This window comes from Phacochoerus africanus, chromosome 4 (assembly GCF_016906955.1).
Source record: "Phacochoerus africanus isolate WHEZ1 chromosome 4, ROS_Pafr_v1, whole genome shotgun sequence".
Classification (NCBI taxonomy): domain Eukaryota; kingdom Metazoa; phylum Chordata; class Mammalia; order Artiodactyla; family Suidae; genus Phacochoerus; species Phacochoerus africanus.
In genome coordinates, this window is record NC_062547.1 from 82,619,505 (window position 1) to 82,647,487 (window position 27,983).

The window sequence follows — 27,983 nt, forward strand, 5'->3', positions numbered from 1 at the left end:
AACTCACAGTAAGGCCGAGATTCTATCCAAGTCAGGCACACGAGGGAAGCTTTCTTTGTAGAACTTTACTGCTACTTTTTTCTTTAATAAACATATCAGATTACTTAGTGGACTTCCAGTTAAAGATACTTGGTTAGATACACATTTGCCTCCACTTCCTCCAGGAACTCCACGGAAGTGACAACTAAGGAATCAAACAAACACCAAAAGGTAAACAAAGAGAAGAGGTAAACAAAGAAACAATAACAACATTCTAGCAGCTGAAAAGCACTTGGAAGTGTGGTCATGACTTAGCAGACCCCAGAAAGCAGTAAAATCTGAGAGGCATGAAATCCCCAATAGGTCTAAGAACTGGCAGTACCAGTTACATCTGGAAGTGGGGATAATGATGGGGCTAAAATCCAGAGGGCTGCTTGTGCTTGTTTAAGAAGCAGTGAGACACCCCCCACCACCATCTCCTCCACTACTCTGACAGAAGATAGAAATGTATTCCCTGAAGAGGATACGATAAAGGACGTCAAAGTGAAAAATGTGTCCTGAAAACAGGGTGAATAAGTGACATAATTTCACTGAATTTGCCTTCCTAATTAGAAGAAATCTCTTTGGTGAATCTGGCCAGCTTAAGAGAAAGGACCTGGAAACTGACATCAGGGATTCACCTACACAATGTCCTAGCTAGATCACCCCTGCTATGAAGAGTCTGACAAGCCTTGGTTTGTTTTTTGGTTTTTTGGGGTTTTTTTTGCCATGCCCAGGGCATGTGGGAATTTCTGGGCCAGGGAACAAACCGGCACCACAGCAGTGACCCAAGCTGCTGCAGTGACAATCCTAGATCTCTAACCCACTGAGCCACAAGGCAACTCCAACAAGCCCTGATTTGCATACAGAACTTCCTATCAGCTTTGTAGCACCCTACTCTTATATACCAACAGATGGTCAAGATTACCACCATTTGAGGAAGGCTTCTAATAGGAAAGAAAGAGGCCAAACCAACAAGCAAATATACAATGGTTTGGAAGAAAACAATGCAGGGAGATAAAACCTTTAACAAATGATTATCACATACATGAAACAAGAACAAAATGTCATATAAAAAAAATCTTCAGAGAATGAAAAGTGGGAAGCAAAAGTGAAAATCTCAACAAAAGTGTTGAAAAGGAAGTTGAGGGGAAAAAAAAGCCCTGAAGGTAAAACAAAGAGATAGAAAATAGGAGAAAAAAATAGTAAGAAATTTAGAGAACCAGTCCTGGATGTCTATCATCTGATGAGTAGGAGTTCCAGGAAAAGATAAAGAAAACAGGTGGGGGCAGGTTGGGTCCTGAAGCCTCCAGAGGGAGGAAGAGGAAGACGCGGGGCGAGCACAGAATGGAAACAGACTGTAATCCCGTGGAGCTGAGCAGTATGTCAGGATTCGAAGGAGATGCAGCACTTAATGGCTTTGAAAGAACAGATATGAAAGACATGCGGCTGGAAGCTGAAGCAGTTGTTAATGCTGTTCTCTTTGCTGTGAGCAACAAACCTAACGCTGTGCCGCTGATGTGACCTGTATCAATGTGGAAACAAGAGAAAGGAACAGATACTGCCTGGCGCTCACTGAAGCAGGGCTCAGGGTGGTAGGTTATGCATTTGACCAGGTGGATGACCATCTTCAAACTCCCTACCACGAAACGGTCTACCCTTTGTTGGACGCACTCAGCCCTGCCGACCAGGAAGCATTTGGAAATGCACTCCTTCAAAGGCTGGAAGCTTCGAACAGGACAGTCATGACTAAGTTTTTTTCCCGTGAGAGGGGGCTGCTGCCGGTACAAAATGCTGACATAAAGCTTGAAGTTCCTGCCGTAAGGTCATAGCAGAAAATGCACCTTGGGTTTTGTGTCTTTGTCATCTTTTGCTTCAAATTTAGGCTTTTGATTGAGAACATGATCAACCAATGAATTGTCTTTCTTGGTTTCTCATTCACGAAGGAAATCCTGAGGCAACTACTGTGACACGATCATTAAGACATTCATGTTTTCTTCCTATAGTGTCTCTGCGTTTCGAAAATCTATTCTGTATTTCATTCCCCTATTGCAGGACTTTGATGCTGCCAGCACTCTCTCTTACATAGGAAGTTCTAGGTGTGCACAATCATATAGAAATTAAAATGACCTAACTTCAAACTTTGATTCAGCTTGCTAAATCAGGGGTTTCCTAACTAGCTTGGACTGACTTTGTAGTAATTATTTTGCCACTAGCCTTATTGGAAACAAATTATCAACTAATTTCCCCTGCACAAATTTTGAAATTCACTGCTTCATCTAATCCATTTATATTATTAATATGGACTGATAAAATGAGTTAATTATACATTACTTAGCTAATTCTACATGAAAAACAAGTCCTGGAGTTCCCGTTGTGGTGCAACAGAAACGAATCTGACTGGTATCCACGAGGATGCAGGTTCCTTCCCTGGCCTTGCTTAGTGGGTCGGGGATCTGGCGTTGCCGTGAGCAGTGGTGTAGGTAAGGTAGCAGAGGCAGCTCAGATCTTGAGTTGTTGTGGCTGTGGTGTAGGCCAGCAGCTATAGCTCCAATTCGACCCCTAGCCTGGGAACTTCCACATACCTCCAGTGTGGCCCTAAAAAGCAAAAAAGCAAAAAAAAAAAAAAAATGGGAGTTCCCGTTGTGGCGCAGTGGTTAACGAATCTGACTAGGAACCATGAGGTTGTAGGTTCGGTCCCTGCCCTTGCTCAGTGGGTTAAGGATCCGGCGTTGCCGTGAGCTGTGGTGTAGGTTGCAGACACGGCTTGGATCCCGCGTTGCTGTGGCTCTGGCGTAGGCCAGCGGCTACAGCTCCGATTCGACCCCTAGCCTGGGAACCTCCATATGCCATGGGAGCGGCCCAAAGAAATAGCAAAAAGACCAAAAAAAAAAAAAAAAAGAAAAACAGGTCCTGAAACAGTACTGTATTCCTTGTTTGCAGCAGCCAGCCAACTAAGAGGACAAACCATTAGCAAATGAATGTAATAATTCCTTATTTCCAAGCTATTTAAGCACATAAGCAACTATAAGAACAGGCTCCATTCTTTTCCTAACAAAAAGCATCTTCAATGTGTGCAATTTAAAAGGAAGAAAGATTCTGATTTCCTAGAAAACGATACTTTGGCCTGTGTTGATTTTTATTATGAATGTTTGTTTACATAATGTACAGTATATATTCAGAAAGTATTTTGCTTCAGCATTTACTTTCTGTAAGTAGTGCTTTGGTATATTCCCACAATACCCCTCCTTCCCCAGCAGATGTATGGTGTTCTGTGTTGATGATAAATCTCCAATGTCATATGCGTGCCTCATATGGGCTTGAAGCCTAAGGATGAATGAAGCATTCGGAGATCTAATATTTGAAAAAGGGAGACTCTGTATTTTGTTTACTGCAGTACTAATATTTATAAAAATAAACTATACCATGCTGCTACATGTTTTCAACTACATGTTGAATAATGATCAGGGAGTCTTTTTTTAATACTAGTCTAAAGCAGCAGCTATAGAAATGTCAAACTAAAATTCTGCATCTGGACACACCATAATTTGTCATTTGAAGACTTTTTTAAAAATCATTATTAAATAATTAGTACTTTTAGGTCTGAAGATCATGTAGACCAGAGTAAGTTAAAGTTTGGTTTGGGTCACTATTTATTGTCAAAGTTCATTGGAATGCCTAAATTATGTTTGATAAATGCATGTTCATCCTCTTTATTTTCAGATGCTTAACTGTTTGGGCAATGAAGTCTAACTTCAGGTTGAACTTTCTCATTCCTAATCTCAGGCTAAATGTAAAGGATATTTGTAAAGTTTAAATAAAATTCTGTTCACTAAAAAAAAAGAAAAGAAAAGAAAAAGAAAACAGATGGGGAGAGCTCATCCAATAGCTCATTAAAGTCAACAGAGTTAAAGGCCTACCAGGTGCTGGTCACATTGGATAAAAGTAAATCCACAACTAGGCTCATTATTATGAAATTTTAACACTTTAGGACAGAGAAGATTCTAAAAATCAACTACAAAGTATCAGGAAGTGGAATCCCATCTGACTTCTCAACAGCAATGGCAGAAATACAAAGGCCAAAAGGAAATGTCTTCTATTCCTGAGGGAAAATTACTTCCAACCTAGAATTTTATATCCAGCTGTAACATGAATCAAGTGGAGTGGTAGAATAAAGACATTTTCAGAAATGCTATTTTCAAAACCTCTACCACTATTAATCCATTCTCAGAATGCTCCTGGAGGATGTGCTCCAGCAAAAAAAAACTGAATAAATAAAGAGAAAGACACAAGGGCCAAGAAAAAGGGGCTTCGACATGAAGCCAGGGGCCAAGATAATATCTGAGATGTGGTTAAGGGGAAACCCAAGACAGCAAATATGTAACCAGCCCAGGAACCAAAAAAATCAAGATTGAAGAGGTTTAGAAGGCTTTTGGAGTGACATCTGATGAAATATCTAATGTGTTTGAGCACATTGAGGGGAGATTTCCATATATGGAAGAAAGTTTGGGGCTTGTTTGGTGACAAATGTATAAAAAAACAAGCAAAGGAAACAGTAAGGCAATTATTAATACCAGGGAAAACAGTAAGTTGTCAATAAAAGGAAAAGCAATCATCATATGATACATAGCTTATCTAATAATAGCATTTAAAGGGTTGTAAAATGGAAACATATATAATGATCTAACCAAAAGCATGTAGAGTGTGTGGGAGGACAGAGTTGGAGGGTGACTGATCACGCAAACATGGGTAGTAGGAGGGGAAGAGAAAGAGTGTTAAATCCTTATTGTCAGAGTTCTGTCATGCCTCAGTGATTAACGAACCTGACTAGCATCCATTTGCATGCAGGTTCGATCCCTGGCCTTGCTCAGTGGGTTAAGGATCCGGCATTGCCCTGAGCTGTGGTGTAGGTCGCAAACCCGGCTCAGATCCCGCGTTGCTATGGCTGTGGTGTAGGCTGGTGGCTACAGCTCCAATTAGACCCCTAGCTTGGGAACCTCCATATGCCTTGAATGCAGCCCTAAAAAGACAAAAGACAAAAAAAAATCCTTATTGTCTTTTGTACGAAGTCAATAGATAATATTTAAAATTGAAAATTCAAGAAGTAGCAATAAAATCATGCGATTTAGAGATAAAATAAATAATTCTTTAGAAAAGTCAAGTTGATTTGCCTTTAGAAATTAAGAAGTGGGAGAGACAAAAGGTGGAGAATTCTCCTTTTCATGCAAGCCTTATACAGCTCCTTGCCTCTTTATATGTGTGCACATGTATATTTGACAAAAGTAAAACTAAATAAAAAACAACATCATTGCGGGGCTTCTGCTTGGCACATTCTTGAAGACAACTAGAGACTGAATACAGATCAATAGATGCTGCTTTTTAAAAGCCTTGGTGGTCTCAGGCAACCATTTGTTTTAGTTCTAGTGTGAAACTTATATGATTCTCATGGTTTTCTAATCCATTCTGATTCTCCCCAGAACGTCTGCAAGGTAAGGCTAATTAGGTAGGGGTAGAACTGGAAGTTACCACACTCACCGTCTTTTCAGAGTGATGAGAAGGGAACCTCTTCGGTATAAAAACAAAACAAAACAAAAACAAACAAAAAAGATTCAGTGGCAAGGGTGGCTGATAATAAGATCAAAACCAGAAGGCTTAGAACGCTTTTACTTTCCATGTTTGGTTATGAAAACTCTGACATGTAATAATCTTATTACCTCCACCCAGACTAAGAACATGAGCTATTTCTGGCCTTTTCAAGCAATTGCAGCTAATGTCAGCAGTCCAAAAGAGTTCACTCAAAAGCACAGTCCCTGAGAAATTTTCCAGTTTGAGTTACACAGACAATGCAACTCAGACATAAAACAGTCCAGACAACAATGTGGTGAAGGCTCCAAGGAAAGATGTTCCAGACTTGTCTCTGGTTCTCCTGTGAGCAGGCAGCCACTAAAAAGTATCCCCAAAGAAACAAGCCTTTCCAGGAAGTGGTAGAAGCAGAGTAAACCATGAGAAGATCCCAGTTTAAGAGGAAAGACTTGCAGTAAATTGAGGGAGGATATTTCTCCCTATTTTAAAGAGGAAAGTTCTGAGGGAAGACATAAAACGAGAGCCAGAATAAAAGCTTTGAAAGTAAACTTCGGAGGTAAACTTTCTACCAGTCTCCAAAGAAATTTGAAAATTCCATCTTCTTCACAGAATCTTCCTGACACCAATCGTGTGCAAGGCAATGGCATTGCTATGGGCAATATAAAATGAACGTAAAAGGAACTCGCCTCAGAGTTCCCATCGTGGTTCAGTGGTTAATGAACCCGACTAGTATCCATGAGAACTCAGGTCCGATCCCTGGTCTTGCTCAGTGCAGTAAAGATCTGGCATTGCCATGAGCTGTGGTGTAGGTCACAGACGTGGCTTGGATCCCATGTGGCTGTGGCTGTGGCTGTGGCTGTGGCTGTGGCCCTGGCCGGCAGCTCTGATTGGACCCCTAGCCTGGGAACCTCCGTATGCCGTGGGTACAGACCTATCAGACACTCTTATGACTGCGTATCTCGGAAATGGATTTTCTCTCAATGTATATTTTAGGTAATTAATCCATGAGTATTTTACAAGGGCCGTCTTCATCACTATTGTCTTCTTTTGGCTGTAAATTTGGTTGATACCAGAAACGCTTAAAATCTAATTAGTTTGAATGACCTTTGTTGGTTTCTGAGATGATGATGATAAAGAACAATAGTTTTCACAGGTACTGAAGAAAAAGATACAGTTCTTTTTTCTTCAACTGCCCAAGGTATAGTTTGAATCTATATAAATCAGTACAGGGTTCTGCAGGATCATTTCTATAACCTACCCTCTAATTTCTCCCATTGTCCTGTTCAAGGCTACTGTGTGATGTTCTATGCTTGGAAGGACTTCGGCTGATCCCTCTTGTTTTAAATTTTAAGTCTACTAAACTCCTCCCCCTCTCTATTAAAATGAATTTTCATGCACCTATCTACAAAACAGAAACAGACTCGTGGACATAGAGAACAGACTTGTGGTTGCCAAGGGGGAAGGTGTTGGGGGAGAGATGGAGTGGGATGTCGGGGTTAGCAGATGTAAGCTATTATATATAGAATGGCTAAATGACAAGGTCCTACTGTAGAGCACAGAGAATTATTTTTAATATCTGTGATAAACCATAATGGAAAAGAATATTTTTCAATAAGAATGTATAGGTATGTATAACTGAATCACTTTGCTATGCAGCAGAAGTCAACACACCATTGTAAATGAACCATACTTTGGTGAAATTTTGAAAAATAAAAATAAAAATAAATAAAGGGCCTATCTGTGGAGAGAAAAAATGAATTTTCACACCCTTGTTTTTCAATCTGGTGGTTAGATACAGATAATAACAAATGCAGTAGAAGCCAGAGATTCATGAATAAACCTCAAATTTGCTGTTCCCTCATGAGGACATGACACAGCACTGTGCTGTCTCTAGGTCTAATTTGCAAAGCCTTTGAATCTGTGGGCCAGGCTGTTGTGCATGTTTATTTTCCCAAGATAGCTCTAACTTTGTGCTCTGATAGGCCGGACATGCAGAATGAAAGCATCTAGGCCGAGTCACCTACCAATGACAAATGAAACCAAAAAATTCTGGCTGGAGTTCCTGTCGTGGCAGCAGAAACGAATCCAGCTGGTATCCATGAGGATGCAGGTTTGTAGTGGGTGATGGATCCGGTGTTGCCATGAGCTATGGTGTAGGTCACAGACATGGCTCAGCTCTGGCGTTGCTGTGGCTGTGGCATAGACGGGCAGCTACAGCTCTGATTCGACCCCTAGCCTGGGAACCTCCATATGCCGCAGGTGTGGCCCTAAACACACACACACACACACACACACACACACACACACACACACAACCCTGGCTGGGATATTTCAAGTGAACATTTATAGCATGGGGAAAACAGGGTTCCCTCTGTGTTGGAGGGGTAATATTCGGCTGGCAGCCTCCACCTCCTATTCTCAGTGAAGACCGCTCTGCTTGTCCCCAGCCCTGTCAGCCCAGACTAGAGGCCACCTTGGTGCCCAAGTTGTAAATGAAATATTACTCCACCAGAGGGGTCTGGAATGCTGACTGAGGCTGTCAGCGTCCAGGCCATGGTTAGTGTTGCAGTTTTAAGTTAGAAGAGACCAGAAGAATTTTTTGCTCTGTCCTCTCTCCATGGCATCTTGAATGCAGGTTTTTTTTCCCTTCATAAATCCAAAGAGTATAAGCCTGGACTTGTCAGACAAAATTAGTCAAGTGAATTATTTTTTTAAATTCACAAATTGGAGATTTGTACTACAAATTATCAGAGCGAGGGAAATGTAACAAAATAGCATCCATGCTTAGGAGTAATTTTAAACGATGTCTTTACATCTCAAGCCTCTAATTCCATCTGGTTCATTCATCTGAGAAAAATTTTTTTTTTTTGGTCTTTTTGCCTTTTCTAGGGCCGCTCCTGAAGCATATGGAGGTTCCCAGGCTAGGGGTCCAATCAGAGCTGTAGCCACCGGCCTACACCACAGCCACAGCAATGGGGGATCCGAGCCGAGTCTGCGACCTATACTACAGCTTATGGCACCGCCAGATCCTTAAACCACTGAGCAAGGCCAGGGATGGAACCTGCAACCTCATGGCTCCTAGTCGGATTCATTAACCACTGAGTCACAATGGGAACTCCATCTGAGAAAAATTTTAATCTTCTAGCCACCAGGGCTGTTTCTGAAGGACTGGACGTTGTTTTAGTAGAATTTCTCCCCAGGTGCTAGGTGCTAGGAAAGTGAGCTAGGTTTTACTCTCCCCAAAGGTGATGAATCAGGGGACTCACTTCTGCTTAGCAGGGAAGATTGGGGTGGAATATTCTGCTGTTGTGTATTAGAATCTGATATTAAAGTTTAACACCTTGGGCATTCCCACTGTGGTTCATCAGAAATGAATCTGACTACTATCCACGAGGGTGTGGGTTCGATCCCTGACTTCACTCAGAGGGTCAGGGATCCAGCATTGCCATGAGCTGTGATGTAGGTCGAAGATGCAGCTTGGATCTGGTGTTGCCGTGGCTGTGGTGTAGGCCGACAGCTGCAGCTACAATTCGATCGTAGCCTGGGAATTTCCATATGCTATGAGTCCGGCCCTAAAGAGGAAAAAAAAAATTTTTTTAACAGCTACCAGGGGGAAAAAAATTTTTATTGAGTGTTAACAGCAGTGCTGTCGGGTTGAACTCTCAGAAAGGAGAGTTTTTCAAAACTCACAGTAGGAAGCCCATATAGGAAGTTCAATGGGACCCAGCAGTAAGACAGCACTGACTTGGTCAGGAAATAGGAGAAAAGTTCGGGCAGAGACATCGGGAACAGGACGCCTGACAGTGCCCACAGCTACAGAGGCTGCACAGAGTGTCAGTTTTCTGAGGAACGCTCGGGAATGGCACCAGGTAATATTTAAAACAACTTGTATTACTTGATGTTGGAAGCTTTTGCAGAGATATTATTTCTCTTTGTTGCAATCAACCTGAGAGCTCCAGGTCAAGCTTAGGAGTCAGAGAAGACTGAAGACTTTCCCAAGCCATCGCAAAGCCTAAACGAACTTAACCACCTTAGAAGGAGACATCTCCTGACATGGTCTCCCACCTCCCTTTCTACATGGGTCTGCTGCATTCTCACTCCTGAATTCACTCATTCATCAAACATTCACAAAGCATCTATCAGGGTTCCAGACACCATTCTAGGATTGGGCAATCCAGTGGTGATCAAAACCCTCAAACTCCTGCCCCGAGGGCACTTAAACACCAGTGGCATGAACTCAGAGACTGTGAGAGCAGGGGTCTATAGTGTTCAGAATTTACAAACTCAAATAGCTCCGGGGGCCAGACTGGGAGTAAAAATGCACAAAGGTGATAGGAAGGGGTGGTAACTGCAGAAAATTGGAGAATGTGTATGTCCTAGAAGGCATCCGCCTACAGTTTTTTGGAACACTGTGCAATCTAAACGGAACACTTTTGAGCCTCAGAGGGCTCTCATGGCTGCTACTCCATTCTCAAATATCCTCAGACCGAAAAGCAAGGCCCAAAAAGGATATGTACCTTGTTCAAGGACACCCAACCAGGTAGTAGGCAAAGAGAAAGCTAGAACTCAGCTGTCCTGGCCCTGGCCGGGTGATTTTTTACTCTGCTACACTCCCTCTGTGTCTAGAGTTCAACTCCTTGAGGCATCTCAGGAAGCTTCTGGCATGATTTTAGGGAACAACTCCTTCATTCTCCCCACAGTTATTTATAAAGCCCTATCATGTGCCAAACACCAAAGCAAGCTTGAGAGTATTGAACAAGACCAACATCAGCCACAGGCCTTAACCTCCCAGAGCTTATGAGTGTATCGTTTCAGTGATCGAGATGTATAATTAGTAGGAAGCAATAAATTCCTTTTTCCCCCTTTGAGCCCTTCTGAGGCAGTAGTTATAACCCCAGGCTCAGAGGTACACATGTGCTTAACCTGAACAAGAAATAAATGTAATACTATGTAATTGATGTCATGCATCATTAAAATTAACCTAGTTCAACAATTGGTATAAAAAGATTACTGTGTAGCAGTAACTGGGTTTGCAGTAGTTGATCAATACAGACTTGTTGGCTGTAGGTGGTCACAATCGCAGCTGCTGAGCAGATGCATGAATTTGTTCTGCATTTGGCTACTTTCCAACAGGCTCAGCAGTAGCATGGTCGAGGCCATCCATTCATTGCACAAATACTGATGGAGGGCCTGCCTACCACGTATAAGACTTTGTGACAATGTGCATGTGTAAGTGCTACGGTATTCAAGGATCAATGTTTATGAACCAAGGTAAGTTGGAAACAATTTTTTGCTAAGAATGTCCTAGGAGTGTGGTAGAATACTTAGGAAATAGCCGAAGTCAGCTCTCCGAGGTTAGCAACTCAGTCTGTACCACCTGCTATATAAGGAGAAGGAGAGATGGACAGAGGTATGACCACGGTGATTCATGGGTTGTGGCTAAAGGTTTGAAGGAATGGTAGGGACTTGTAAGGAACATGATTGAAAAATAGGTGACTGGAGTTGCCGTCATGGCTCAGCGGTTAGCGAACCTGACTAGCATTCATGAGGGTGTGGGTTCAATCCCAGGCCTCGCTCAGTGGGTAACAGATCCAGTGTTGCTGTGAACCGTGGTGTAGGTCTCAGACGCAGCTTGGATCCCTCATTGCTGTGGCTCTGGCATAGGTCAGCAGCTACAGCTCCGATTTGACCCCTAGCCTGGGAACCTCCATATGCTGTGGGTGCAGTTCTAAAAAGACAAAAAGAAAAAGAAAAAAGAAAAATAGGTGACAAGGAAATCTGAGGAAGAGGTATGTGGATAGCCTCCTATGAGTGGGCACAGAGTGTGAGACAGTTGTGTCTCATGTGAATGCTTACAGAAAGGTGATGACTCTTCTGTGGACATCAATCAGTACCCTTCTCTCTCTATTCTTGGCTTTGTCCAGTGGTCTATGAACAATGTGGCCATGGTCAGGATGAAGGGAGGAAGATTATGCACAGGCTCAGCAACATGGTCTTCCTGTCACCAAGGCTGATTTAGCTCTAGCCACTGCTGAGTGTCCAAATTTCCAATAGCTTTTGAGCTCCTAATATGGAACATTCCCAAGGGGGATTGGCCAACTCTTTGGTGACAAGTTGACTGTGTTGGATGATTTCCATAATGAGAGGAGCAGTACTTTGTTTTTACTGGTATGGATGATTTCTCTTCTTGTTTTCCTCACCTGCCATGTTTCTATGTAAACTATTATCCACGGACTTAGAGAATGCTTTATCCACTATTATGGTATTCTAAACAGCATTGTTTCTGACCAAAGAATTCATTTCATGACAAGTGAAGTTGCAATAATGGGCCCGTGTTCATGAAATTCACTAGTCTTATCATATTTCCCATCATCCTAAAGAAGCTGGCTTGGAATTCCCTTCATGGCTCAGCGGTTAACGAACCTGACTAGGATCCATGAGGATGCGGGTTTGATCCCCACCCTTGCTCCGTGGGTTAAGGATCACAGCCCGTAAGCTGTGGTGTAGGTTACAGATGCAGCTCAGATCCTGCCTTGCTGTGGCTGTGGTGTAGGTGGGTGGCTGTAGCTCTGATTCAACCCCTAGCCTGGGAACCTCCTGTATGCCACAGGTTCAGCCCTAAAAAATCAAAAAAAAAAAAAAAAAGAAGAAGAAGAAGAAGAAGAAGAAGCTGGCTTGATGTAATAGTGGACTAGCATTCTGAAGACTCAGTTGGATGCCAGCTAGGTGAAAATGCCTTGCAGGACTGGGGCAATGTCCTCCAGGATACAGTATATGCTTCAAACTGATATCCAATATATGATTTTTACCCTATAGCCAGGACTCATGGGTGTGGGAATCAGGGAAGAAATGGGGACAACTCTCATCACTATTATCCCCTTGAGATTCACGGCAACATTTTTTATCCCCATCCTTGCCATTTCTCATGATGGGGTAAGGGTTTTAGCTTCAAAGGGAACCCAAGGTGGAAAGCACTTTCACCAAGGAACATAACGAGTCCACTGCACTGAAAACAAGACTCCTACCTGCACACTATGTGCTCTTTGTGCCAGTGAATCAACGAGCAGAGAAGAGGGTCGGGTACTGGCTCCAGGGATTGTTCCCGAGAATCATGGGGTAATTGGGATTACTTCAAAATAGGGCTAAGGAACAATATATTTGGTATGCAGGAGACCCTCTGGGGCACCTCTTACTAGTCCTATTTCCTAGGATTAAAGTCAATGGAAATCTACAACAACCCAATTCAGGCAGGAGCGCGAATGACCCAGGCCCTTTAAGAGTGAATGTTTGAGTCATCCCACCAGGCAAGGAACCATAAGCAGCTCAAGTGCTTGCTTAGGGTAAAGAGGATGGCTGGTAGAAGAAAGTGACGCTATGTACCAGCAATGACCACGTGACCACTGCATAAATGAGGGCTGTCACAGTTTGAGCATTTCTCCTCATTTTGAGATATATATATATATATCAAAATTTTTTCTTCCTTCCTCTCCTCTCCATATCACCTAAATGAAAATGTATTATATAGTAATTTGCTTTAAATACCAATATTCAAATAATAGGGATTGTGAATCAGCCAGAAGAAAAATTAACAGTATCCAAAATCAAAAAAGGGACTTTGTATCCTCTTTTGGTGAAAGGGTTGCTGTGGTTGAGTTGAACGTGAGATGGTTTTATCACACCTGGCTGAAGTGGGACTTGATTTCAGATTTGGAGATAAAACATGGCTTAAGGAGCCATGTACAGTGTAAGGTGACAAGTGTTGACTGTGGTGGCTTTGGAACTGTCAACGTGGCTAGGCTGAAGTCTATTCCCCAGAATTTCACTCCCTGTTTGTGTCCAGGTAGAGTGTGCCACAAGAGAGACTCACATGTGAGATCAGGAGGGTGGAAGAGAATCAGCAGCGGCTGTTGCGGATCCTGGTGCAGGATCGGGAGCGAGGCCTCTGCTCTCCCCATTTCCCCTGGATCTGTCTTCGGCTTCTCCAACTCCTGAACCCAGTAAGTTAGGCCCATGATGAAGGACATCAGCTTCTCCTGTAGACCCTCACACCATCGAGGTCAGAGGCAGCAGATGGGTTCCACCCTTGCCTTGGTTTACCCTGCTTTGCACTCACCTTCCTTCCCCACTGCAGACTCCGATTTCTAACATCAGTCACAAAGCCTGACAGAAGCTGCTTCACCAGCCTCTGCACTGCTTAAGATCAAATCTCTGTAATCGGTCCTGTATCACAGGTATAGCTCCTTGAGCTGTTGCTTCTCTGAATGAACCCCAACTGAGGCAGTGGCTTGAAGAATAGAGGCATTTATTTCCCTCACATGTAGCAGTTCAAAGGTGAGCGATCCAGGTGGGCAGCACAGCTCTGCTCCATACAAACATTCAGGGACCCGAGTAGCTTTCACTGTATTGTACCAGCATTCTAGGGCACAGTCTTCATCCAGCTGGTCAAAGCTGAGTCTCCACACCAAAGTTCCAGCCAGCAGGATGAGACAAGAGGGTAGGGAGGAGGTACACGCCACATGGAAGTGGCGCTCAGCACTTCTGTTCACATTCTGCAGATGAGAACTCCATCACATGCCTTACCCGACCCCAAGAAAGACTGGGAAATCTGTTCTAGTGAGGCAGCCACGTGCCCAGGAAGAAACGGAAAAAGCATTTTGGTGAACAACCAGCTGTCTCTACCACATAGACTAGTTTTGGTAACATGAATATTGCTATATATAATAGACAACATTAATATATAATATTATACATTACTATAGAATAATATGTAATGCCACATATGTTACATAATAAATATATAGAATACATATTATACCATATATAACATACATAGTAATACAATAAATAATATTGTATACTATGATGCTGGCCCAGACTCCTAAAAGAGCATAACCGAACCACAAAAAAGTGAGCTGAATTACCCAGCAAACCAAAGCCAGAAGCAGCCTAAGCAATGAAAAATTGAATTGAATGCTTCCAGATTTAAGAATTTTTTGAGCCAATAAATAAATAAATAAACTACTACTGTAACAACAAACACCAGGAACTTCCCCAACTAAAAATCATAATTGATTACAAGCTGTTGCCTACAGTATTGAGTTACATTTTGCCTTACCAACTAAATGCCTCAGTAGTTAAAATTATTTTGTTTGAGATTCACATGGATTAAATAGCCTAGAACACATCCACCCTAGACTTAATCTAAGAAAGAGGAGATTTGGTTCAAATGCTGCTTCTCAGCATGTCAGGAAATGTTTTCTTCAATTAAGTAATCTTATTTTAGAGTTAACTCTGTGCCAAGAAAATAAACAATATATCTTTCATGAACACATCCACTCTGTAGTATAAAAACTTTTATTTTCTGGGAGGCTGCTCTTGGAATTTGTACATATAATGAGATCAGAGCTGGAAAAATCCTGTTTTCTTTAGCATTTAATGGCTTTGGAAACTATAAGAGAGCCATGTGACAGAGCGTAATGACAGAGCTCTGTGAACAAGTGACTATCAAAGATCAACAGAGACTCTTTCCCCCACAAAAACCCTGCAGTTCTACAGGAACCCTGCATTAAGTACAGTGGGATGTTTCCACTCAATGTTGAGCTGCATAAAAATTAGTTGCAAGAGAATCTGTTGCTGATCACAGACCAAATGCTGTTATGCTTTCAACACATTTTAAGGGATTAGGCATTATGGCTATGTACTTGCAAGATCAAGTTGCAAGAATGGGAAGTCAGGCAAAATCCTTAAGATCCCAGTGCCTGGCTGTCTCAAGGATGGCATGGTAGAAGGTAGAACACTAAAGGACACTCTTTTGGGCGTCTCTTCACCTCCGCCCCCAGGGAATGGCTCTGGACAGAGGCCTGGAGCAGAAGCTGTGTTCCCAGCACCTTCTGTTATGCTCCAGCAATGCCAAATGACTCCCACTTCCTCCGACATGCAAAGCTGTTTCTCTCCCAACACTTCTGTCTATGTCGTTTTCGACCACTAAAACCCCTGATTGTCCTACAAGACCCAGCTCCATCGTCCTCTCTTCTATGAAGCCCAGGCAATTAATTACTCTCTCCTTCTAATTTTTTTTCTTTTGTCTTTTTAGGGCTGCATCCGCAGAGGTTCCCAGGCTAGGGGTCGAATCGGAGCTACAATTGCCAGCCTACAGCCACAGCCACAGCCACAGCAATGCCAGATCTGAGCTGTGTCTGTGACCTACACCACAGCTCAGGGCAACACCAGAATCTTAACCCACCGAGCGAGGCCAGGGATCGAACCCACATACTCAAGGATCCTAGTTGAGTTCATTACTGCTGAGCTACGAAGGGAACTCCGATGTTGTTTATCTTACATTCCTATTGCCTAAAAAGCAGACTCATGGCGAGCACATGATATATGTTTTTGAAATAAACAAGTACATGTTAAATCTAAAATGATGGGATAAGGGAACCTCCCAATTAGCCAACTTTCCAGCTCCCTTTCTGACATAGTAAAGGCAAGTTCCCAAGTTCATTGGGAACAAAGGGAAGAGAGATCCCTCTGATCTTTTGCATCTCCCCTCAATCTGTACCTGGTCAACCAAGACCAATGGTTAGCTTCCAGGTGCTGGAAGAGTTGTGTTCCTCGCATTGCCTTGATTGCTGTGGAAGGCACCAATGGACATGCTATAGGAAACACATGGCTGATCCTCCACCCTCAGAACCTCAGTGGTATATTCCCTTTCTGGACCCAGACCATGGCAAGCACTAAGTGAAGTAGCAGCCCAGAAGAAACCTTTCTCAGACCTGCAGGGAAGACCTTCGGTCTCTTCAGAAACAAGAGCTGACATTGCTCTGCCCTGCTTCTGTGAGCAGAGTTTAGATGGGAAGTCAGGACAGAGCATGACAGGGAGGGGGTCCGACCTTAACAGATTCATCAGATGCCTATGCGGTGCCCTCGCTCCCAATAGTTGCTCCAAGGGCCTTTCCAAAATGACCAAGATGAAGAGCAAAGAATGCTGGGGTGGGAATCAGGAAAACGATGTCTAAGGCCTGCTACTGTTGGTGCAAACTTGGGTGACCCTTTTAATTTCCTGGGCCTCAGTTTTTCTCACCTTTTCTGAGGGCTGTGATAGCCACCCAATTTCTTTACCATGGGTGCTAAGTGTTGAAAAAATTAGTTTCCACAAAATCTTTTAAACACTTAAAAGTGCCAATAATCAACATATGCCTTATCTCTCTTGCTCCCTTTCGAGTACTCCACCTGCCAGCCCACCTGGACTAACCATGAGTCCACCAACACACCTTGCTCACACGGACCTGTTGCACCTGTGCAGCAATGTCCCCCATTAAAATACCCCTTCTTGGCTATGACGTTATGTGGATAGCAGGTATCCCCAAATGTGATGTGGTAAAAAGGGCCCTTCTCTGTGATCGCCTCCAAACCCTAAGTCTAGCCTAACCACGAGAAAACCATTGCAAAAGCCAGGAGTGGGCAGCATTCTACAGGGGATGTGACAAGTACTCCTCAAGACTGTCAAGGTCCTGAAGATAAGCAAAGACCGAGAAACTGTCAGAGATGAGAGAAGTCTGAGGAGTCAGGACAACCAACTGCAATGTGATTCCCTGAAACAGAAAGGGAACACGAATAGGAAAACTGATGACATCCCCAAAAGTGTGGAGTGTAGTTAATAGCAATGCATTGATGTGTATTTCTTAGTTTTATCAAATGTACTATGGAAATGTAGGACATTAAGAATGGGAGAAACCAGGAGTTCCCATCGTGGCTCAGTGGTTAACGAATCCGACTAGGAAACATGAGGTTGCAGGTTCGATCCCTGGCCTCGCTCAGTGCGTTAAGGATCCCGCGTTGCTGTGAGCTGTGGTGTAGGTCGAAGACGTGGCTCAGATGCCGCATTGCTGCGGCTCTGGTGTAGGCCAGTGGCTACAGCTCTGATTAGACCCCTAACCTGGGAACTTCCATATGCCGCAGGAGCGGCCTAAGAAATGGCAAAAAAAAAGACCAAAAAAAAAAAAAGAGAATGAGGGGAAACCAGAGTTCCCATTGTGGCTCAGTGGTAATGAACCCAACTAGTATCCACGAGGATGCGGGTTTGATTCCTGGCCTTGCTCAGTGGGTTAAGGATCGGCGTTACTGTGAGCTGTGATGTGGGCCAGCAGCTGCAGCTCTGATTCAACCCCTAGCCTGGGAACTTCCATACACCACAGGTGCAGCCCTACAAAGCAAAAAAAAAAAAAAAGCGCAGAAAAGAATGGAGGAAACCAAGTGAGAAATATATGGGCAAACTCCCAACTTTCTCTATATCTAAACTTATTCCAAAACTTTTAAAATGCATTAAACAAAATTCCGCTTCCCCTTCAAGTTTCTCCCAAAGAGCCTCTCTGTTGCGATGTCTTACCAAATCTTCCAGTTAGCTGTGAACTTTCCTTCTTCTAAACCCTCCTAGCACTTGGTGACCTCCTCCAGTGGCATTCCACATGTTGTCACTGTGTACGGTTCAACCCCCCCCTCAGACGCACACAGATGCACAGACTGGTGTTGCAAGCAACTTGAAGGGGAATTTTTTTAATCTGCAGGGCCTAGCAGAGCTCCTGACACATGATAAATATCTAATGAGTGTCTATGAGGGGATGGATGGATGAATTGCAGCAGCCTGGACTGTCACAGCATAGTGACTGCAGTGCATTCACCCTCTCCAGGCTTAGCTGGACGAGATGTTTTTCCAAAATAGAATTTATTCTGGGGGCTGAGGCAAGGTCGGTTACTAAAGGCACTGCCATATGTTTGCAAAACACCTTGCATATCTAGACACTTAAAGCGATTTAGAAACCACGGTTTATTAATCTTCACACCCCCCTCACATGAAACGCTTTTGGCATAATTTAGTAATCCAAACTGTACATACCACAAGGGATTTGAAAAGTGCCTAATTAAAGACACAATGCTGTGCTCACCTTATCCTGGGCTAAATCCACAGAAATTAGTTAGCATTTGGATTCAGAGGAGGAAGAATTGAGGCATTTTTATAGCTGTGGATTTGAAGGGATTTGGGGCATCAGTACACTAGGCTTGAATGAGAAAAATAGGCTAAAAATCAGGAATAAATTAGATGGTTGCAAGCCAAACAGGATGTCAGAATTAAGAAAGAAAAACTGGAAAAGAATGAAACTGAACTGTTAAAGGAAGGGGGCGGGAAAGGCCAGAGGCGGTGGGCGGGGGGCTGGGCGGTGGGCGAATTGAAAGAAATGTAAGAAATGCTGTCATAACCTAATTTTCTCCTTTCTAAACAGCAGAGCCTAAGCCATGGGTTTGCATGTAGGTGGTTTACTTTTAGACGTGCTCCTAAGCATCAAGAGTAGAGAACTGGGGAGCGTGGACCTGGCTGGTTCATATTCTCATTGTGGAGAGAAGTGAATTTCAAATACAATCTGTAGGAACTAGGAATGCACATGATCATGATAAGTTGCTATTATACTCATGCAAGTGGTAAGAGTTAATGATGGTTTAGCTGGAGTTCCCATTGTGGCTCAGAGGTTAACGAACCTGACTAGCATCCATGAGGACTCGGGTTCGATCCCTGGCCTCGCTCAGTGGGTTAAGGATCCAGTGTTGCCATGAGCTGTGGTGTAGGTTGCAGACGTGGCTCAGATCCAGCACTGCTGTGGCTCTGGCATAGCTCGGTGGTTGCAGCTCCTATTGGACCCCTACCTAGCTTGGGAACCTCCATATGCCATGGCTGCAGCCGTAAAAAGACAAAAAGACCAGGGGGGGAAAAAAAAAAAAAAAAAAAGGCTGCTTTAGCTAAATTTTGTATGTTTTAAGGAAAGTTTTCAAAAGCAACTTTTGTAAGCTTGAAAATCCTATAACAATGAGTAGATGGTAAGTCACTCTTACTAATTAACCCTTCCAGGTTACTTAGAGCTATTTTAAAAGTTGGTATATCTATAGACCAACCAGGTCCAGAGGATGTAGTACTTTTATAACTAGCATCATTATCTTTATTTCTAAACCAACTAAATGAAAGCACAATCTTTGGTAAAAGAACAATTACCACTACTATTATGTTGGTGGAAGGGGATTCGTCTGACACGTCCCATTCCTTTTTTTAGGACCACACCCTCCACATAGGGGTCAAATCAAAGCTGTAGCCGCCAGCCTACACCACAGCCACAGCAACGCTGGATCTGAGCCGAGTCTGCGACCTACACCACAGCTCACGGCAATGTCGGATCCCTAACCCACTGAGAGAGGCCAGGGATCGAACTCATCCTCATGGATGCTAGTCAGATTCATTTCTGCTGAGCCACTACGGGAACTCCCCCCTACCCCAGATTCTTGAATGTGACAGTGACCTCCTCTGTGACAGCTGCCTTGTAGAAGCTGATTCCACATTTACGTGATTGTAATCATTGCTCACTTGTGTACTGTTTCAGCTTTTTCCTCTGAGCTATTCATCCAAACCTGGTCAGATTAAGAGGCTCAAGATTTCTGAGGTCAGAAGAGAATACCAACCTTCAAAAACAGAACTCTTGGGAGATAGAGGGTCTGGACCTCAACTAGCACCACGCTATTGTTTCTGTGGTTTGGCAGCCGGAACTTTCAAAGGGGCTCGGGGCCATCAGCTCTCTTTCCTCTTTGCTATTAGCCATTGCAGTCTTGGTATGGAGTGCTCTGAGAAAGGTGCTTTGAATGAATTGTCTGTAGCAGTCCCAGCATTCAAACCCCCAAGCCAGCTCAGAAATGCCACCCCAAGATACACGCTTCAGGCCACCAAGGCCACAGGAGTTAACACTGTTGCGCCTGCCTCTATGTTTAATAAAGACCCACTTCCTCCCCCCAGAATATCTCCAAACTTAGAGCTTACCCAGGCTGCACACTTTGTGAAAGAAGACTGCCCTTGGAGTTAGTGACCTGGTTCTGTCTCCAAATAGCCAAGGGACCTCAGGGAATTCACAGTCTCCCAGTCCTCAGTTTCCTCATCTATAGAATGTGAGTGGAAGAACAAGTCTGTCAGGACCAAGGTGCTATGACGTAAAATCCTGCCAAGGCAAATCTTTTCTTGTATTTCCACACCTCCCTCCTCTCTACTTGACCTGCACATGGAAAATAGCTGATGCCTCACCCTCCCACACCCTGACCAGACACTTGTGAAAATCAAGAATGTTTCTTTTATTAAAGAGCTTGCGCCTTATTTTCTATGCATTTGGCTCTTCTTTGCCAGTAAAATCCCTTACACCTCTTCAGAACACAGGGAGGAAGCCCTGCATCAGAAAGATAGCTCATTCTCATCAGGTTCCTTCAGGCTGGTATCAAATTTGACTTTTTCAGACATTGTTTTCTCTGTGGATTGGGTGCTGAATGCCAGTCTCTATATTCATCACTGACTTACACTAGAGAATTTCAACCAGGCTGTTTCTCCTGGGGGAGAAGTGCGTTTTGAGAATTCCTTTGCTTATTCTAGCCCAGCAGAATTCCAGCTGACACCTCTGGGCAGGGTTGCACACCTGTATTTTTATTTCTATTGGTGTTGTTTATCATCAGAAAGTCCTAGGGAGCTGATTGGGGGAGGGTGCTAGAAAGCAGCTCTATTGTTTCAGTCTTAAAAGAAAGTTTAAAACTAACTCTTGAATATAGCTCATTTTATCTAGAATCCACCATGAGTATGAATTCTGAGATCCAGGTCAGCCTGAAGACACAGCCCATCACAATGTCAGGACATTTCACAGTTGAGTGAGAACCAACTCCCTGGGCTGGTCTCCTCTGAGTTTGGTGCCATTTTGGAAGCCTTAGGCTGTGGTCCACCATTGTATGTGCTCAGTTCTGATGCATAGTGTTATTTGTTGCTTGGCCGATGTTGGACAATCTTTTTTTTTTTTTTTTGGCTTTTTAGGGCCACACTTGCAGCATGTAGAGGTTCCCAGGCTAGGGGTTCAATCGGAACTACAGCTGTTGGCCTACACCACAGCCACAGCAACACAGGGTCCGAGCTGCATCTGCGACCTACACCACAGTTCACGACAATGCCAGATCCTTAACCCACTGAGCAAGGCCAGGGATTGAACCCACAACCTCATGGTTACTAGTCAGATTTGTTTTCACTGCACCACGATGGGAACTCCTGATGATGGACAATCTTAATTCTCTTCCTGATCATGCAAGAAGAAGGTGCCTCGTTATTAAAATTAATCATCCATTTTCACTGGGACAGCAACAGCCACGAAGGGACATAGAACAGGACAGTTCTTCACAGCAGAAGCATGCAGTGGTTTGAGAGTAGACAGAACAGGGATTTGGCTGGACCCTCTTCTTAGGCGTTCTGGCAACCTGGATCTTTCGGGTTAGAAGACAATGAGTGTATGCCAGGATTCCCTAACTCCAGATGATCTGCAAGGCTGATGCTGGAGTAAGGAAAATGAATATGGCAGCCAATGTTTTTTCAAAAGTAAGTTGAAAAATCAATGTGAGGTCTTCCTTATTTGTGTCCCAATCATGTCCAGAGCTTTCTTTCTTTCGGATTCTTTCAGTGTTTTTCTTGGCTCATTTATGGTACGTGAAAGAGCTTCTTTTCAACATGAGGGTGAAAAGCATTTCTCTTATTTAGACACTTAGAATGTGAATTCTGTTTGCAGTTCTGACCCAGGGAAACAGGTTTCTATTCCTAGCTTCACCAGGCAAGTCATTTATACTTTCTGGACTTTTTTTGTTGTTGTTGTTGTTGTTGCTTTTTAGGGCCACACCTGCAGCATATGGAGCTTCCATATGGTCGAATTGGAGCTGCAGCTGCCAGCCTATGCCACAGCAACACCAGATCCGAGTCACGTCTGCGACCTACACCACAACTCAAAGCAACGCCGGATTCTTAACCCACTGAGTGAGGCCAGGGATAGAACCTGTAACCTCATGGTTCCTAGTTGGATTCATTTCCACTGCACCACAACGGGAACTCCTGGACCTTATTTTCTCATCTGAAAAAATGAGAGGTTTATAATAGAAGATCTTTCAAAGAACTAAGTATATAATTTGCAGGTCACAGTGTAAAATTAAAATATAGGGCATAAAGTTCAAAAATTATTAAGAATTTCAAGAGGACAACAGTAGACATTAAATCAAGGGCAGAGCCCATAGCCACACAAGGCCCTGCGCAGCTGAATAGCTCACACAGGCTCAAAGCCGGCCTTGATCTCCTCTGTGCCTTGTCCAGCACCAAAATTCTCTGCTATCAAGGTTTTCTGGTCAACTCCACAGGCACACTTCGCATCAACAAACAACAACAAAAAGCAGAAACAAACAAAAAAAAACCTGAGTTGCATTTTTGCCTGAAGTCTCTCACTTTTTTCAAGTTTCTTTGACTATAAACCCTTCCTGACATCATTTTATTCTCCAAGATGGATTTTCTTCTTTCCTGTCTAAAACATCCAAATGACCTTTGCTTGGGGCTTTTTCTAAATCACCATATGTTAGATAATTGTGCCCAAAGGAATTACTTCCAGAGTGGCCTAAACACAAAAGAAAAACACACAGCCAACTTTTTCTCTAGAACAGTGCAAACATTTCCTTAAACCTAAGTGTCTCAAGAGGAAAATTGACAGAATAAACCTTTCAACCAGAGAGTCCACTCTGCATAGCGCTTGTGCTGAATCCTTCTTTTTTGCATTTTTACGCCTCTGATTTATCTGCTGCTTTGCCAATAAAAGCAGTCATGTTCTTTGATTTAAGTTTTTTCAGAATGGAAAAGTGGCCAGAGAAAATGACTCAGTTGAGTGTTTTATTAACGGAAAGAACTGATATGCCAGCAACAATTCAAGTTCTTTGCCCCTTCTCTATCATGTTACACCATAATATAGCACCTCCCTGAGAAGTCGGACATTGCAAGTTAAACGCTAGCAAATCAATGGCTTGTCAGATGTTAGGTTCACTAAAGTGCCAACCACAAAACACAAGGACCTGTTAGCGTTGAGAAGTGAAATCTATTCTTACATTTAACAACAACAAAGCAACTACCAAAAAAGGGAAGATTCCCTTAACCTGTCTCTTAAAAGGAAATAAATTTGCATGAGTTTTTCGGCTAGGTTGGAGTTACAGAAGTCTCATTCAGGTAAATAAACTTGCTATACAAAATTTTACCATTATTTCAAATAAATGGAAAATCAGATTTATTCTTGATGTTAGCTTCCAAATTTTGTGTGTGTGTGTCTTTTTTGTCTTTTTAGGGCCAAACCCAGGGCATATGGAGGTTCCCAGGCTAGGCGTCGAATCGGAGCTGTAGATGCCAGCCTACACCACAACCACAGCAACTCGCATTTTGAGGTGCGTCTGCAACCTACACCACAGCTCATGGCAATGCCGGATCTTTAACCCACTGAGCAAGGCCAGGGATTGAATGGGCATCCTCATGGATCCTAGTCACGGAGCCACGATGGGGATTCCCTCATGCATGTTCTTAAAGGCAATTTAAGAGGCAATTTAAGGCAAAGATGTTATAAGCACTAAAAACCACCACCTAATTCAGGACAATTCCAAATATTTGAATACCAATATCCTTCAAAATATGAGCACATAAGTCTATAAAACAATAAATGCCTATATTGAGAGCTCATCTACTTCTCTGTTTAATGGCAGGATTATATCTAAACCCCTGTATTAGTCTCCTAGGGCAGCCATAACGAAGTACTACAAACAGGGACTTCAAACAACAGAAATATATTTTCTCAGTGGGCAGAAGACCTAAATAGACATTTCGCCAAAGAAGACATATAGATAGCCAAGAGGCACATGAAAAAATGCTGAAAATCATGAATTATTAAGAGAAATGCAAATCAAAGCTCCAGTGAGGTACCACCTCACACCAGTCAGAATGGCCCTCATTAATAAGGCTACAAATAACAAATGCTGGAGAGGGTATGGAGAAAAGGGAACCTTCCCACACTGTTGGTGGTAATGTAAATTGGTACAATCACTATGGAAAACAGTATAGAAGTTCTTTGGCCTAAATACAGAACTACCATATGATCCAGCAATCCCACTCCTGGGCATATATCTGGACAAAACTTTCATTGAAAAAGATACATGCCCCCCCCTATGTTCATCACAGCACTATTCACAATAGCCAAGACATGGAAACAACCTAAAAGTCCATAGAGAGATGAATGGATTAAGATGTAGTACATACACACAATGGAATACTACTCAGACATAAAAAAGAACAAAACAATGCCATTTGCAGCAACACAGATGCAGCTAGAGACCCTCATACTAAGTGAAGTGAGAAAGAGAAACAAATGTCATATGACATCACTTATATGTGGAATCTAAAATATGGCCTAAATGAACCTATCTACAGAACAGAAACAGACTCACAGACATAGAGAACATACTTGTGGTTGCCAAGGGGGAGGGGGAAGGAGTGGGATGGATGGGAGTTTGGGGTTAGCAGATGCAAGGTATTACATTTAGAATGGATAAACAATGAAGTCCTGCTGTATATAGAGCACAGGGAACTATGTCCAGTCTCTTATGATAGAACATGATAGAAAATAATATGAGAGGAGTTCCCATCGTGGCACAGCAGAAATGAATCTGACTAGGAACCATGAGGTTGCAGGTTTGATCCCTGGCCTTGCTCAGTGGGTTGAGGATCTGGCGTTGCCATGAGCTGTGGTGTAGGTCACAGGCACGGCTCAGATCTGGGGTTGCTGTGGCTGTGGTGTAGGCCAGCAGCTGTAGCTCTGATTGGACCCTTAGCCTGGGAAACTCCATATGCCGTGGGTGCAGCCCTTAAAAAGACAAAATGGCAAATAATAATAATAATAATATGGGAAAAAGAATGTATATATGCGTGTGTGTGAGAGAGAGACTGGGTCACTTTGCTGTACAGCAGAAGTCAACAGAACATTGTAAATCAACTATACTTTAATTTAAAAAAAATTTTTTTACATTATTTCTCATAGTTCTGGAGGCTAGAAGTCCAAAGTCAAGGTGTCAGTGGTCCAAGCTCTCCGAAGCCTCTAGGAAGGACCCTCTCTTGCCTCTTCCTACCTTCGAGGAGGCCCCGGCCATCCTCGGCATTACTTGGCTTGTACCTATATCAGTTCCATCTCTGCCTCCCTTGTCACATGGCCTCGTCTCTCTCTTCTTCTGTTATTACAAGGACCAGTTTTACTAATTTGCCCAAGCTTCTAAAACAAAATATGGAACACTGGCTTAAACAACATTTTTTTTCCTCACATCTCGGCCCCAAAGCCTAGAAGTCCGAGATCAAGGTGCTGGCCAATTTGGAAGATCACAAATTTGGGAGGAACACTATTCAACCTAGACCCTCCCCCTCAACAAATGATCATCTCTTCTGTGTATAAATCAAACAAAATGTCTTTACAATGTGTTCCAGACCAAAAAAAAAAAAAAAAAAAAAAAAGCTCAACGAATCCCCTAGGAATCCATTCCATCCAATCATCCATCCCATCCGTTCTCAAAGTGTGCTCTAAGAGCCATTTGCCCCAATTCAGCTGCTGGAGGGGCAGATTAAAAAATGCAGGTTCTTCACTTTGTTGTACAGCAGAAATTATCACAACCTTGTAAATAAATTTTCACTTCAATAAATCTTCTTTTATTAAAAAAAAAAAAAAGTAGGTTCGTAGGCTCCACCCCAGATCCACCAAGTCAAAAATGCTAAGCATAGAGATCAGAAACCTGCACTTTAAACAAGCTTCTAGGGATTTTTGTGCACACTAAAACTTAAGAATCACTGATCGATAGTATCAGAAAAATCTGCCTTACATTCCCCATGGTGCTTCTTAAATTCATTTCTTATTTTCATTCTTTTTAGGTGAAATTGAGAACAGCTGGTTAAAAAAAAAAGTGTATTTGAACAGCATTATAAAAGTACTCCTCATTTTTTCCCTTGCAGACCAAATCATATAATTTCACATAATATTAATTCCTTAGTCTTGTGGGGATAATTTCTAATTCACTGAATGATTTGCAAACTCTGATCAAATTCTTGTCATCTCCAGAATCTCAGACAACACCTTTGGCCATGGCAGGAGATGCCACTGTTTCATATTTCAGATTAGGAAAATCAGAAGCCTGGAGAAGTCACACTGAGGCCATGGTTATTCCAGCCATGATAAAAGGTACGTCCTTAGGTATTAGTCTATGAAGTAGAGTCTGCCCCTAATTCCTCCTTCCTTCCTTTCAGCTCTTTGTGTCAAATTTTACAAGTGAGGAAACAAACCTACCAGCTCATGGACTGTTTGTACTCTGACCCCTGCAGTGGGGCAAGAGTAGGACACGAAGATGAAGAGACTGAGGAAAGGGGGGAGTCATGAGGTGAGACAAAAGCAACTTTGCATCTGACCTGAAGTTTTTGCCTTGAGAACCAGTCATTTCTTTTTGAGCAAGATACAAACAGCACATTGTCAGGGCCATACACAACATTCTGACTCTGCTAGAGCCTGAAGGGTTGAAAAACCTAGCACCTATACCTACTACTTCTCAGGCTTTTTTTTTTTCTTCTCTGTCTTTTTGTCTTTTTAGGGTGGCACCCTTGGCATATGGAGGTTCCCAGGCTAGAGGTCAAATCCGAGCTATAGCCGCCAGCCTACGCCACAGACACAGCAACTCGGGATCCAAGCCACATCTGCAACCCACACTACAGCTCACGGCAACGCCGGATCCTCAACCCACTGAGCAAGGCCAGGGATCAAACCTGCAACCTCATGGTTCCTAGTCAGGTTCGTTAACCACTGAGCCACGACAGGAACTCCTGAACAACCCACTTAATCTCAGTTCCAAGTAGGAGCGCCATCCTTTCCCCAGGTTGCTGGGATTGTGATGACAAGTTTCATGACTCCAATGGTCTGTCCCACCCACTTTGGGGGCATGTTGGGGCCTTTCTCTCAGAAAAAACTTCCTTCTTCACAACTGGACCACTCTGCTGCTTAGAGCTCTTCAACCACACGTCCATAAAGCAGGAGTCCTCACACTTCGCATCAGCGGCTGAGTCACAGGTCTGACCTGTCGTCAGTAGAGCAACCTCTTACTTTTGAAAGAAAGGCGCCAAGGCTCAGGGAATGATTGGGAACTCTCCCAGGCTCTTGTGGCCTTTCTGTGGCAGAGATGCACCTGGAACCCAAATCATGTACACCCAGGTCTGGGTTTGTTTCCTGCACCACTTCCAACTGCTCTGCCCCTCTGCTTGTTTTCTCTAGATCAGCGACCTTAGAGAAGCCTGCGGAAGGCTGCTCCCACCTGGGACCCATGGGCAGTGCCCACCGTCCCCCTCCTGCCAGCAAGAGTCTGGAGAGCCTCTTATTGGCTCCCAAATGCCATAGCCCTCCTCTGTGCTCACCCAGAATCTCTGCAGTTGAAGATGTAAAAACATGGACTGCCTCAGTGTG

At 43.3% G+C, this 27,983-nt stretch overlaps 1 protein-coding gene across 1 annotated transcript; it reads left to right on the forward strand.

Annotated features, from left to right (window-relative positions):
• Positions 1 to 1,365: 1,365 nt before the first annotated feature.
• On the forward strand, positions 1,366 to 27,917 carry LOC125124695 (GSK3B-interacting protein-like). The gene is given in 3 exon segments (XM_047774726.1): positions 1,366 to 1,513; positions 1,516 to 1,838; positions 27,795 to 27,917. Coding segments are annotated over 3 exon segments (594 nt in total).
• Positions 27,918 to 27,983: the final 66 nt, after the last annotated feature.